Source organism: Lissotriton helveticus, chromosome 6 (assembly GCF_964261635.1).
Source record: "Lissotriton helveticus chromosome 6, aLisHel1.1, whole genome shotgun sequence".
NCBI lineage: Eukaryota > Metazoa > Chordata > Amphibia > Caudata > Salamandridae > Lissotriton > Lissotriton helveticus.
The window spans coordinates 331,188,313-331,202,404 of NC_136067.1; the positions used below are offsets into that span (position 1 = coordinate 331,188,313).

General features: G+C 45.2%; 1 protein-coding gene across 1 annotated transcript in view; it reads right to left on the reverse strand.

The window, feature by feature from the left end:
* DDX1 (DEAD-box helicase 1) overlaps nt 1-14,092 on the reverse strand; it is a 336,768-nt gene that overhangs the window by 86,055 nt on the left and 236,621 nt on the right. Inside the window, exons 19-20 of the mRNA XM_078647776.1 lie at nt 1,131-1,277; nt 438-529 (exon numbers count right to left, since the gene is read on the reverse strand). Coding sequence (XP_078503902.1) covers nt 438-529; nt 1,131-1,277 — 239 coding nt within the window. The remainder of the gene's footprint in view (nt 1-437; nt 530-1,130; nt 1,278-14,092) is intronic.

A 14,092-nucleotide genomic window follows, 5' to 3' on the forward strand; every position in this document is an offset into this window, starting at 1 on the left:
ATGGCGTTACCTTAAGAGAACTGTGTGGATTCTTTGCTGTTGACTACATGCTTTGCGTGTTGATATTAAAAACTCCTTTTTTGATAAAATGGACTTGATCATCGTATTGCCGCTGTTCGTGCTTGGAGTCTAGAGTCTGTGTATGCCTTGCATCTCCCTCCCTCAGAAGAGCCTTGGATTGCTCAACCGGGGCTACAATGGACAGTCAAGTGTTGGAATGGGAAGCACTTGACCTTGATACTCAGGGCCATAGTAGATTAGGCCCAGGGACATCAGGATAAAAAAAAAAGATCCTCAAACCACACAGTTGTGCCCAGTAGCTCCTGCTTGCCACATGGCCCTCTGACAGGGGTTTTGACATCTATGAAAGCCAGCAAATCATAACATAAGCTCACAATGAAGAGAGGAAAACAGAAAGGACAGAGTTTCTTTCTTACCTTAAATCTTTCCAAGTTTTGTTTTCTTTCTTGAGGTTTTCTATCACCATGAAGGCACACACAGGAAAATTGGTGCCCTTTTTTATCCGGGCCTGAAAAAGGCAACAAAGAATGAGAATTTTTTTATTTATTTATTTATTTTTTGCATTTGTATGGCGCGCAGCTACCCAACAAGGGTTTCCCGGCGCCGATGACGGAATTGAAGCAATTTTTAGGAGGATGGTAAATGACGGTGGATTATTTCTGGAAGAGCCAGGTCTTTAGCTGTTTTCTGAAGATGTTATACCTGTCTTCTTTACGGATATGGGGGGGGAGTTTGTTCCAGAGTGTGGGCCCCATGACAGCGAAAGATCTTCCTCCCATTCTTGCAAGTCTGAACTTTGGGGTGGAAAAGTTTGCAGCATTTTGAGAACGTAGTGCTCTAGCCGGGGTGTAGGGAGTGGCGAGGGTTTGGAGATATTTAGGGGCGGTACCAGATTTGATCCTAAACATATAGCTCAGGGCTTTGAACCTGATGAGAATTGCAAGCATTATTATAATTAAATGTTCAATGGCAAGATTATTTCTTTTCATTTAACTGAAACTTACTAAAACAAATTATTTGTTTTTAGAATCCTTAGAACGTAGAAAATGACATACAAAGTAAACTGACATCAATTTAAATAAAATATTTTCTTGTCATTTAAAACATACCTCCTCCTTGCTGGATAAAGTATTCCTCCATGTTATCACAATCAATTTTAGTTCTGCAGAATATAATTGCTTGATCCATTTTGTGTTCTTTGATTGCACGCACAGTGTATTCTCCCTTCAGGATTTTAATAGCTTCTGACCACATTTCTGAGAAAAGAAAAGTATGTACATTTTCAAACCTCCAAAACACACGTACAGTGTAAATTTACTTCTTCGAACATTACATTTGCTTTTGGAGGATGAGGCGAAGCAGATAATCTTCTCCCTGACAATAACTAAGAGGAAAACATAATCACAATGCTCCTGGATTAATTGTGAAAGTGCGGGAGCGACTGCCGTTTGGTCGGGACTTATCATGGTTTTGGCTTTCTACTTGTACTGCTGCTAATCTGACACAACCCTGTATATATCACAGGAGAGGATAACTTGAACATACAAAATATCGATAGTGACTGTGGTTGAGTCGACATTTTTAACTGAAGGGCCTCTGTTGGGACCGGACGGAGTACCGATTATTCACTCATCTTATAGATATTTTTTGACGATCTCACCGGTTATGACAAGATTACAGAAATACTATCTGCTTGAACAGTGATTGAATCTCAGATCCTTGCATCATTCTATAATATTATTTGGCGTTGGTGACGTCACCAGCTTTGAATTTTCAACCAGAACGTTTGGAATACGATCATTTTCCACTTTGAGTTACACTCCTTGACTCATCATTGCCTTGAAAAGTCTTCTTGAAAGACGAAACACGTGTCGGCAAGTTGTGTGCTGGGAAGTTTTAATGAAATGAGTTTGAAATAAAGTATTATCAAGACTGCTACATGCCTTGGATCCTTATATTTTGACTACTGTTACTGTTACTGTAGATATCCCTATTAGTTTCCGAATGGGTGATATTTATACCCATTGATGTGCCTTACATTTGCTGACTAAATAGTGACTACAGGTGTGCTGTCCAAGCTCTTTCTTTTTGTGTTTAATTGTGAAAGTGAGGATGCAGCACTCAGAGGTAAGTTTCTCCTTCAAGGTTTATTTATGAGTAATCTCAACACCCCAACCAGCTTGGCACTGCATGCCTTCTCCAAAGCCAGCTCTCCAACTGCCACCAGTACCAACACCTAAATTCTCAGAACCCCACAAGCACCTAGCAAAACGATAGGAACCCGCATGCACAGAGGCAAAGCTGATGTTCCATTCAGTCATCCCTAGGTAAGCTTTCATAGTTTGGTCTCTAATAGTGCTCTTTCGAAGTTTAGGTGATTTGCATGTGAACCTGGAACTAGTACCGAGCTCCTGAGCCAGCAGGTTATGAGTTGTATGTGTGGTTAGCAAAACATGTTATACAACTTGGCATAAAGTAGGACATATCTCAGCATATTAGAGACTCTGAGAAAATGCTATTCAACTGAACAGACTCATTTTTGACACTCTTGAATTTCCAATGCAGTGAAAATTCTTGAGACACTATCACAAACTCAAAACCCAAAATACCTACTACTCCAATTGAGCGGAGTGTGGAGCCTGCAACAGGTCAACATGATCGGCTATCATGTTGTGCAGTTTAGACTGTAAATCCTAAAACTGCGCCAATAAACCAGTCAGGAATATATGCACCTAAATACTATTTTTATGAACACAGTCATAAAATTGAATTCCACCACTGAAGTTTGTTCTGAACTTTGGGCATTATCACTCCTATATAAACACTGATATGCAAAATGGCCTAGTTTCAACCTTAGCTATGATACCACTAAGAAGTGCCTTGGAGCCCACAAAACCAGGGTGTGTAACAGGTGAAAGTGGTGCATGCCAAATAAGACTGGCTTTAAATTGCAGTGACAAGATTAAGCATGCTATTTCACTGCAGACGCTGTTCAGACTTATTCACAAGTAGGCTTTCAGTGTGGCTAAAAGTGAGAAGGAACAGTTTTTGTTGCAGTTGTCCCACTTTTTGTCCCCTTTTTAGCTACTGGATTATGATTTACTACTCAGACAGTGCACTAAGGCCTGCTAACCAGACCTCCGTGCCAGCGCCTCTTCCTAACAACAAAGTGATGTTGGATTGTTTCACTATTGGCAAACTACTTTAGCACCCCTGTAAGTCCCTAGCAAATTGTACCCTGGTACCTAGAGTAGTAAAGAAGACCCCCTAAGGGCAGCAGCACATCTTATGCCAGCCTAATGGACACACACCCACATTCCACAAAGACATGGTAGCCTGCATGACATGGTGAAAACCATGTTTGCAAACATGACATGGCATGCTCCTGTGTGCCATGCCAAAGACACAACCTGGCCTATATGTAAGTCACCCTTACAGCAGGCCTTGGAGCCCTAAGGCTGGGTGCATTATAGCACACGTAAGGACATATCCACATGAGCAGATATGACCCTGTTATGTTCAGTTCCATTGCTGGATATTACAAGTGAGCAGGGAAGCCATCTTAAGGTAAGTACTGGGCACTGGTCAAAACGGGTTTACCAGCTTCACTGGAACACTGGTGTTTGGTATCAAATACCACGCATTAGACTGAAGGGAACACAAACTAGAGAATTCCAGCATCTTGCGTGTGGTGAAATTAGGAACTCCGGGACACAGTGATCCGCACTTGTAGGTAGCTGGCTCTCTATATGGTGTATTAAAACGAAGAGCGCTGTGGGTCCGCAATTGGTTTACAGAGACTAAAGAAGATAATTCTAACGCTCTCTTTTGGGGCAGTGTGGGTGAGCCATTAGGAAGTGCCTCTTTTGACATGGTTAGAGCGCCACTTTTTGCCTGGAAAATGATGTGGTTTCGATTGGAAAAGCACAGGGTCCCCTGTGCCAGAGATCCTTCCCTAAAACTGTAACCCGATTGGTACAATTTCAGACTGTAAGTCCCTAGTTAATGGTACTCCTGAAACCTAGGTGATTGGGATTGAAGGGGGTCTCCTTAGGGACCACTCACAAAGGCCATGCAAACTGCCACTGCAGCCTGCATGCCTTGGTGCAGATAAAAACGACAAAGTCAACATAGCACCTCGACTGTGTGACCTGTTAAAAGCTTTAAAGTCATCCCTCTAGCAGGCCTTACAAGCCCTGAGCCAGGGTATACTATATCTCTAGTGAGGATATATCTGCATGAGTAGATCTGCCCCTACAATGTTTAAGTCTATTTTTTTTTCTTCATATTGTAAGTACCAGGGAAGCCATAGAGTGCATGGGATGAAACTCACAACTCTAGTTACCCAGCACCATGATGGCTTCACTGAACCACGGAGTGTTTGGTACCAAACAATTCCTCTTAATAAACCCACACGGATGCCAATGTTGAGATTTATTAACACATGTACTGAGAGGGCACCTCAGAGGTGCCCCCTGAAAACATACCAACCCTGGTGTGGTCTCAGACTGGCTTTAGGTGGCCTGTCAACACCAGACATGTTTCTGAACACCTGGGACGAGAGCCCTTGCTCTCAGAGGCCAGAACCAAAGCCCATCCTGGGCAGTGGTGTCACTCCTCCTCCCCAGGCAGGCACAGTGCTCGATAGGGAACCTTCAAAGGCCTTGCCGCCTCTGTAATGCAATCCCAGCTTCTGCTGCAAGTAGCAGATGGCAGCCCCTGGTTTAAATCCCCACTTTTGCAGGAGAACTAAGTGAGAATCTCCCCCTCCCCCCACCCCCCCACCCACCCCCAGCAGGAGGGTGGCATAATAGCAGGTGTAGACACTCTAGGTAAGAGACCCATTGGTTCCTGCCGGTCACTACTCTGTAAGGCCCATAAATCTAGTATTTAGGTGGCACCCCTAGACCCTGAAAGCACATTTTGGATGACCTACGAAGCCTGGACACCAAAGGAACACAACAGCAAGAAAGAAGGACCAGTGACTGACTCGGCGCCAGCCCTGCCAGCCTGTCTGCTGCCTTTCGGCCCTGCTACAAAAGTAGACTCGTCCTGCAGGCCCAGCGACGTCCAAAACCCTGAGAGGACTGCCTGCCTTCAATAAAGATCAGCAGACCTGTCCAGAAGAAATTAACTTTAAAGAACAAGAACTCTGCCCTGTGGAATCGTAATACCGCCTACCGGACCCACATCTGCACCAGACGCCCACAGTTTGAGTCCAAGTGGTCCTGCGAAGGATCCTCAGTGATGCTGAGCAAGAGTCCATTGTGGGTTCACTCCTGTTGGACTCCACATAGACTCCGTACAAAGACAACCCCACCCCCTCCACCCCCCTCACCCCACAACCGAGACCGGCCCAGTAAGCCGTTCCCAAAGCAAAAGAACACCCCTGCACCTGAAGGCCCTAGGAGCTTGACCAGCGGTATCTCTACGTCCCCTTGCATCAGAAATTACCTGGGTAGATGTGGGTTTTCTATGTCCCACTTCCTGGCCAGCACCAGAAGCCTTTCTCCAAAACCGATCTCCCCCATTGATTCGCATTGGGCACCCAACACTGTGGTGGCACTCTGCACCCGGCCACCCCGTGCCACTGAAGGGTGTAAGTTTGGTGCAGCCGTGCCCCTCCCCAGCCCCACCCCCAAGATTACTTTAATACTCAGAGACTGATCCCCGACACAGTTTTACTTACCCGTGAACAGCGCATCTTCGATCACCACCAATCTCCGTTGGTTAACATTGGACACCAGACTCTGAATTTCACCTCGGCACAGGGCCACCCCTGTGACACTTGAGGTGCAATCTTATTACTAACTTGAACCTTGCCTGGTGTTGACCTGAATCCCCAAAGACCAGATTTGTGGGTAGCGTACTCACCTGCAAAACAGCATTCTTGTGTCAACTTTTTAAAGTGAAAAATGTTTTTATTGAAAAACACTCACCTTTGAACGTAAATCTTGGTCTTAAAATACTTCTAGAAATAAGCTTATTTTTCAAAAATTGGTGTGGATCTCTTTTTTGAGTAGTGTCTCATTTATTAGTCACTGTGTGTGTTTAACAAATCTCTTACACACTCCTCAGTGTTAGGCCTAAGACCGCTTGCCCACACTACCACAAACAGAGTGCTTTGTGTTTACACTGAGCCCTGTACAATTCTGGGGCAATTTTATAACTCTTATATAACTCTTTATATGATATACCAATAAATGGTTCTATAGTCTAAAGAGCCAGCTTCCTACACAGAGACAATAAATGAGACACTCAAAGAATAATCGGAGACCAATTTAGAAAAATAACACTATATATATTTATACATATACACACACACACACACACACACGTATATATATATATATATATATATATATATATATATATATATATATATTTTTTTTTTTCATTTCAAACTCAAGAACTTTGTTTCAAGGTAAGTACAGTTTTTGATAAAAATATTCACAGATAAGTGAACGTTTCAAACCTGTGCGCTTTTACGGAAAAGTCAAAGATTCATACAAGGTAGGTAGTGTTTCAAGAGTTCACCGTCTGGAATCGAAATAGTAGTGGGCCAAGGTTTAAAAGTAATACCAGCAGTTCCTTGGGAGCAGGGTGCTGGTGAGGCTGGTAGCTGGCATGCTACAGAGAAGGGGGGCCCCTCTGAAAAGAGGCTGCCCAGGGGGAATTGCGGGCAAGTCAAGGGCTCCCAAACGCAGGCTCAGGTTGAAAGGGGTCTTGGGTCTTGGAGCACGGAGACACAGCCAGTTCGTCTGGACCCAGGCCAGAGGGCTTGGGAGCAGGATAGTTTGGTCGGCTGGGACGGTGTGTAAAGATGCACCTCGCGGTCAGGGACAAACAGCTGGAAGAGGAGAAATCAAGGCAGCTGGGCCACTCTCAAAGTGAGCCTCAGTGATGCGGACGCCCTTCGATGGCTGCTTGGTCCTGGTGCAGTGAGTCCGGACTGGACACAGAATACAGTTGGAGAGCCTCTTTAGTCCTTGGGCTGAATAGGATATGACCAACCGAATAAAAAGGAAACTGGAGTTGATACCGGGCTACAAATAGTTTAATGGTATTTCTGCAAAAAAGCTTTAAAGTACAAATGCCAATGTGGTCAATCGGGAAATCAAAGTGCAGCATTAGTAATCAAATGTATGGTCATTGGGAATAAGCTTTGTATCCTGTGATCTGTGACCAAAGGCATCACATACAGCGAAAGGCATGACCAGCTACACCCTCAACTGGTCTCAAAAGTGAAAGATTTAACATGCAGAACACTGGTGCTGGGAATGAACTGAGCATTTACAGTGAGTACACAGAGGATACCAACCTTTAGGGGTCAGTAGCTTACAAATCACTTCACTGCAATTTTGGCACTATCGGGAAGTGCAGCATCACGGCACTTACTAGAACCCCACTGGCACCCACGTAATCTTGCTTTTAAAGTTAGGGTACCACTACACCTTAAAACCATGCCATATTTAGAAATTAAAGTTGTATAAAAATGGTTTGAACAGTTGTAGAATCAAAGCCTGGAGCAATACCTAATAATTAAAATTTTACAGGAAAAAAAATCTGTGTCCCTACTGGGTGAAGGGTGATCCGGGATAGTATAGATGCTGTCCTGACCTGAAATGGTCCCAGCATAATATTAACAGATGCAGTCTAATTTGCTTCTCCCATCTGGCTAGACTAGTTAGTTGTAGAAAGTTGTGGCTCCTCAAGGTTCATGAAAACCAGTTGTCTTCCGCTAAGGCTTCAGTGCTATATGGAAGGACTGGAGAAAAAGGCGAGGCCTCCCAAAGGGCAGTCTCTCCTATTTCCAGATAGCTTTCACCTCAACACAGAAGGAAATTACTCAGATTAATTCAGAGGACAGTTTTGAATCATTGCAAAATTAAGAGATCCCGATTTGGGGGCGGGGGTTTCTAGATGCAGATCTGAAAGCAGAGCTGCACGCAAGATCAAACTAGTAGATTGTGCCCAGAAACCAGACAAGGGTGATAATGGTTATCCGAGGAGTAGCCCTAGGTATTACTCAAGGGACACAAAAGCTTAAACAGGCCCAATATTCAGCAATGAACCATTATTTGTGCTGTATAATTTGTGCCCTCGCAAAGAACCCCTCACACTGCATGGGGTTTCCATACACATCACAAGAAGGGGAAATTCTTGAGCTGAAAGGACTGTTCCCAACTAAGGGGAAACACATAAATTGTATCACAAGAGTCAGGAAACACTTCTCAATCATACAAGTAAAAGCCCCATGCTGCCATGCTACCAGTCAGCTGCCACCTACCGACCTTATGATGCACGGTCAACCACGCAAAAAACACACGGAAGGTCAGAACTACTAATAGAGAAATTACACTGAGGAATTTTCATCCAGATACACAAGTTATAACGCCTGTACAGGGGTAACTAACAAAAAGATGCATTCTTGTCCTGCCTCAGCTCTCAGACAATTCTCATCCAGGTGGTAAGAAGGCATAGAAGGACAACAGAATAAGGAAAATGCTACTTACCAGTATGCATCTGTTCTTGGCATGTAGAGCTGCAGAGTTGCACACTATGCATAGATGGCCACCTAGTGTTGGGCCCGGATGTTTGCAGTTTGTTTTTGTTGTAGAAAGTCTTTGGAAGTCATGGGATAGGTGACTCCTCCATTGGGTGATACTGCGCATGGGCATCGGCTACACCCCAGATTGTTTTTCGCCATTAGGGAAGTGATGGAGCTAAGATATAGTGATGACCATGTGTGTTTGTATCTAATGAGAATAATACTGGAACAGATAAAGGTAGCCGGGGAGGCGGGTGGGCGTGTGCAACTCTGCAGCTCTACATGCCAAGAACAGATGCATACTGGTAAGTAGCATTTTCCGTTCGAGGCATATGAGCTGCAGATTGCACACTATGCATAGATTATATAGCAGTACCCACACTAGCGGCGACCACCCGTATCTGTTGCAGTTGTTTGAAATAGTGTTTTAAGTACAGCCTGGCCTACAGTGGCTTGTTGCTTTGTTTGCACATCTACACAGTAGTGTTTTGTGAATGTGTGCGGTGTAGACCATGTAGCTGCTTTGCAGATGTCTTCCAAGGGAATGTTCCCTAAGAATGCCATGGAAGCCCCTATTTTCCTTGTAGAATGGGCTTTTGGAGGAATTGTTAGTGTACGTTTAGCTTTATGGTAACATATTTGGATTATGCTAACTTATTTGGATACACTTAACAATCCACCTGGCAATACCAGATTTTGATATTGGGTTGCCTTTATGCGGTGGTGAAAAGGATACAAAAAGCGGTTTTGTTTTCCTAAAGCTTTGCGTTCTCTCTATGTAATATAGTAATGCTCTTTTGACATCTAGGGTGTGCAGAGCTCTTTCTGCTACTGTTTGTGGCTGCGAGAAGAAAACTGGCAGTTCCACAGACTGGTTTAGATGGAAAGGAGAGACTACCTTTGGCAGGAATTTAGGGTTTGTACGAAGAACAACTTTATTGTGGTGCATTTACAGAAAAGGTTCTTGAATGGTAAATGCTTGCATTTTACTAACTCTTTTTATGAAGTAATGGCTATTAGGAAAGCCACTTTTTCCATGTGAGAAATTGCAATTCGCATTTATGTAAGGGTTCAAATGGTGGTCCCATGAGACGTGTGAGCACTATGTTTAAGTTCCACACAGGTGAAGGTGGTAGCCTTTGAGGTATTATTCTTTTGAGACCCTCCATTAAAGCTTTAATGGCTGGCACTCTAAAAAGAGATCTATTTTGCAAGTAAGCTGCAATGGCAGCTAGGTGCAGCCTGATCGATGTGTAGGCTAAATTACACTTTTGAAAGTGCAGTAAGTAGCCTTTAATGTGTTGGATGGATACATCTAAGGGATTTATATTGTTGTTTTGACAGTATATTACAAAACGTTTCCACTTAGCAGTGTAGCATGCTCTAGTGGTGGGACGCCTTGCTTCCTTGATAACATTCATGCATTCTTGAGGGAGTTTAAGATAACCAAACTCTATAACTTCCGGGGCCAGATCACAAGGTTGAGCTGAGCTGGGTCCGGGTGTCTGATCTCTCCATGGTTCTGAGTCAAAAGATGTGGAGATAGGTTGAGTTTTTGATGTGGTACCACAGATAGCTGTAGCAGTGTGGTGTACCACGCTTGTCTGGCCCACGTTGGAGCTACTAGTATAAGCGTTAGTGAGTGTTGTTGCATTTTGCGTACTAGTAAAGGAATCATTGGTAGAGGAGGAAAAGCGTACGCAAATAGTCTTGACCCGTTCATCCATATCGCATTGCCTTTGGCCAATGGGTGTGGGTATCTGGCGGCGAAGTGTGGGCATTTTGCGTTTTCGTGGGTGGCGAAGAGGTCTATCTGAGGTTGCCCCCACATTTGAAAGAACGGGTGAAGAACTTGTGGATGAAGTTCTCACTCGTGCATCTGCTGAGTCTGCCGACTTAGTAGATCTGCCATTGTGTTTTGCACTCCTGGGACGTGCTGGGCTATTAAGAAGATGTTCAGGGGTATAGCCCACCTCCATATCTGCTGAGCTAGTTGAGAGAGCTGCAGAGAGTGTGTCCCTCCCTGTTTGTTTACGTAATACATGGCTGTCATACTGTCTGTGTGGACTAAGACAATCTTGTTTGCCACTTGTGTTTGGAATACTTTCAGAGCTAGGAACACAGCTAACAGCTCCAGATGGTTGATGTGGAGTAGTTGTTGCATTGGTGTCCACCTTCCTTGTGTGGTGTAGTGCCGTAGGTGGGCTCCCCAGCCGGAGGGAGATGCTTCTGCAGTTAGTATGATTTGTGGAACTGGCTCTAGGAATAGTCGGCCTTTTGACATGTTTTTTGTGGTCCACCATTGCAGAGAGCGATGAGTCCGACTGTCTACCAACACTAGGTCTGTGAACTGACCTTGAGCCTGGTTCCATTGTCGTGCTAGACATTCCTGAAGTGGACGCATTTGCAGTCTTGCGTGAGGCACTATGAATATGCAAGATGCCATCATCCCTATGAGTTGCATTAACACCTGAGCTGGAAGCAAGTGTTGTGATTTGAATTTTGTTAGGAGCGTTTGCACACTTGTTATCCTTGCTGGAGAGGGATAAGCTTATGCTAGTTGAGTATTGATTGTGGCTCCTAGATACTGTTGTGTGTGCGATGGTAGCAGATGTGACTTGGTGTAATTTACTGTGAAGCCTAAGTCGTGGAGTAACAGCATTGTGTTGTGAGTGTGTTGTACACACTGGTTGTACGATTGTGCTTTTATGAGCCAGTCGTCTGGATATGGGAAGCCGTGGATGTGTTGTCTTCTTAAGTGTGCTGCTACCACTGCTAGGCATTTGGTGAACACTCTTGGCGCTGTTGTTACTCCGAATGGGAGTACTTTGAATTGGTAGTGCTGTCCTTCTAGCACAAATCTTAGATACTTCCTGTGCGCCTGGTGAATTGGAATGTGGAAGTAGGCGTCTTTGAGGTCTAGTGTGACAAGAAAGTCGTTCTGTAACAGGAGTGGATGGTCCTGCTGAAGTGTGACCATATGGAAATGTTCTGATTGTATGTAAGCGTTTAGAGGTCCGAAGTCTAGAATACGTCTCAGAGATCCGTCCCTCTTTGGAATTAAGAAGTACAGGGAATATACTCCTTTGTTCCTTTGATGTTTTGGAACTATCTCTATTGCATTTTTCTGCAGAAGAGAAAGTACTTCTTGTTTGAGCAGCGTTAAATGCTCTTGTGACATTGGGTGCTGTTTGGGTGGTATGGTTTGGGGGGTAGATGTTAGTTCTAGACAGTAACCTGACTGAATTATTTGAAGCACCCACCTGTCTGATGTGATGTCTTTCCAAGCTGACAGGTATTGCTGTATCCTTCCCCCGACAGGAGTGGTATGGGGCGGGGGAAGGGGAGGGGAGTCATTGGGTAGGGGTGGAGGCAGATCGAGTGTTGTTATTCTTGCCTCTGCCTTTGTTATTGTTACCGCGGTAAGCTCCCCTTTGGTAGCCCTTACTGTAGGTAGACTGAGTGGTGCTTTTGTATGTTGTGGAAGGTGTATCGGATGAATATCCTCTGTTTGCACCTCTATATGTGGAGCGACGAAATGAACGTCTGGGAGTCTGCAACTGCAGGGCTCCCATAGATTTTGCTGTGTCTGTGTCTTTCTTCATTTTTTTGAGGGAGACATCAACCTCTGGTCCAAATAAGTGTTGCTCATTGAATGGTTGATGAAGTATAGTACTTTGGACCTCTGGCTTGAATCCAGATATACGTAGCCAAGCATGCCTGCGTAGCAGGACGCTAGTGTTGACGGCTCTGGAGGCTGTGTCTGCTGTGTCTAGCGCGCAGCGGATAGATGTGTTAGTAATAACTTTCCCCTCTTGAATTAGCTCACTAGCTCTGTCTTTAAATTTGTCAGGAAGATGTTGCATTAGTTCCTCGAGCTCATCATAATGTGCCCTATCATAGCGTGCTAGTAAGGCTTGCGTGTTAGCAATGCGCCACATGTTTGCTGCTTGTAAGGCCGTTCTTTTCCCTGACGCATCAAGGAGTTTAGATTCCTTGCCTGGTGGGGGAGCTTCTCCTGATGTTTGAGAGTTAGCTCTCTTACGTGCGTTAGATACGACTAGAGAGTCCAGCGGAACTGGTCCCGTTATATATGCTGGGTCAGATAGCGCAGCTTTATACTTTTTCTCCACATTTGGGTTTATAACCCGTGTCCTGACTGGTTCTTCAAAGACCTGAGAGGCATGTTTAACCATGCCTTTTGCGCATGGGCAAAATTGCTGAAGACCTTTGTGCGGTGTCAAATGTGTCTAGCAGAAAGTCCTCCTCTATTGCATGTCTACCCCATGGTATTGTGCTGCTCTAGTCAGTAATTGGTTGTACCCCATTGTGTCTTCTGGTGGTGAGGGCCTAGAGGGGTATATGTCATCCTGTGGTACATTTGGGACATCTGGTGTGGTATAGTCTTTCCATGGGTCTGGTGAGGCTGGAGGATAATATGGATCCTGAGGATCATCCCCTGTATCTGATATGTCGTCCCCATTATCATCATGTGTGCTAGATGGTGTAGGGGAGAGAGGTGGTGAAATATGTGGGGGGGGGGATTGGGTGCAGGAGGCGGGGAAGGTACATGCATAGGTGAGGTAGCAATGTCCTTTTTCTTCTTTGGGGCTGGTACTGGTGCCTCTGCTGGTCGTTTCTTTGATAATGTCAATCGACCAGTTTTGGAATCCTTTATGAGAGTCTTTTGCTTTGGGTCTGGAGCAAACAAGTCTCTTTCAGGAGTGTGACCTTTCGGCGTGGAAGGTTGTTTCGGCGCCGCAGCAGCTTCTTTCGACTTTTTATCTTTAACGGGGGAAGCCGAGGTCTTTTTCGGTTCCGAAGTCTTTTTCGGTTCCGGGTGTTTTTTCGGGTCCAAAACTTTTCTCGGCTCCGATGCGTGCTTCGGCTCAGGTGCGCTTTTGGTGCCGGAAGGTTTTGTCGGATCCGAAGTTGGTTTGGGTGCCGAGGGGACAGAGTGCTTCAGCGCCGATGGCTTCAGAGCGGTACCAGGCGGTTTTTTCGGTGCCGAAGAGTGTGTGTCGGCACCGAGTGGGGGTCGACTCTAGCCCGAGTCGCCCGAAGGCCTTATTGACTTCTTGGCCGAGCCCGAAGGTAGGGCCGTGGAAGTAGAGTCTCAGTGTACACCCGAGGGCGAGGGTGTGACCGTAGCCTTTTTTGTGTGTGTCGAGGGAGGGCTGGGGTCGACGGTCTTACTTACGACCCGCTGCGCTTGAGTTACATCCTCGACATCCGAATACTCTTTCTCCGAATTGCTGTCGACGTCGTGTTCTTCTGGGACATAGATGCCTTCCTGGAAAATGTCATCCGAATCGAAGCTGAAGATCTGAGCCATTGTTCGTCTGGCTCTGCGGTCCCAGATAGTCTTTTTGGAGCAGTAGGAGGCACAGGCTGAACAGTCCTTGGCCTCATTCTCCGGAGAGAGGCAGAGGTTACAGACCTCGTGGAGGTCGGTGTGGGGAAACTTCGATCCACATTGAGGACACCTTTTAAATGGCGTCCTTTCCATTAGCTGGAGTA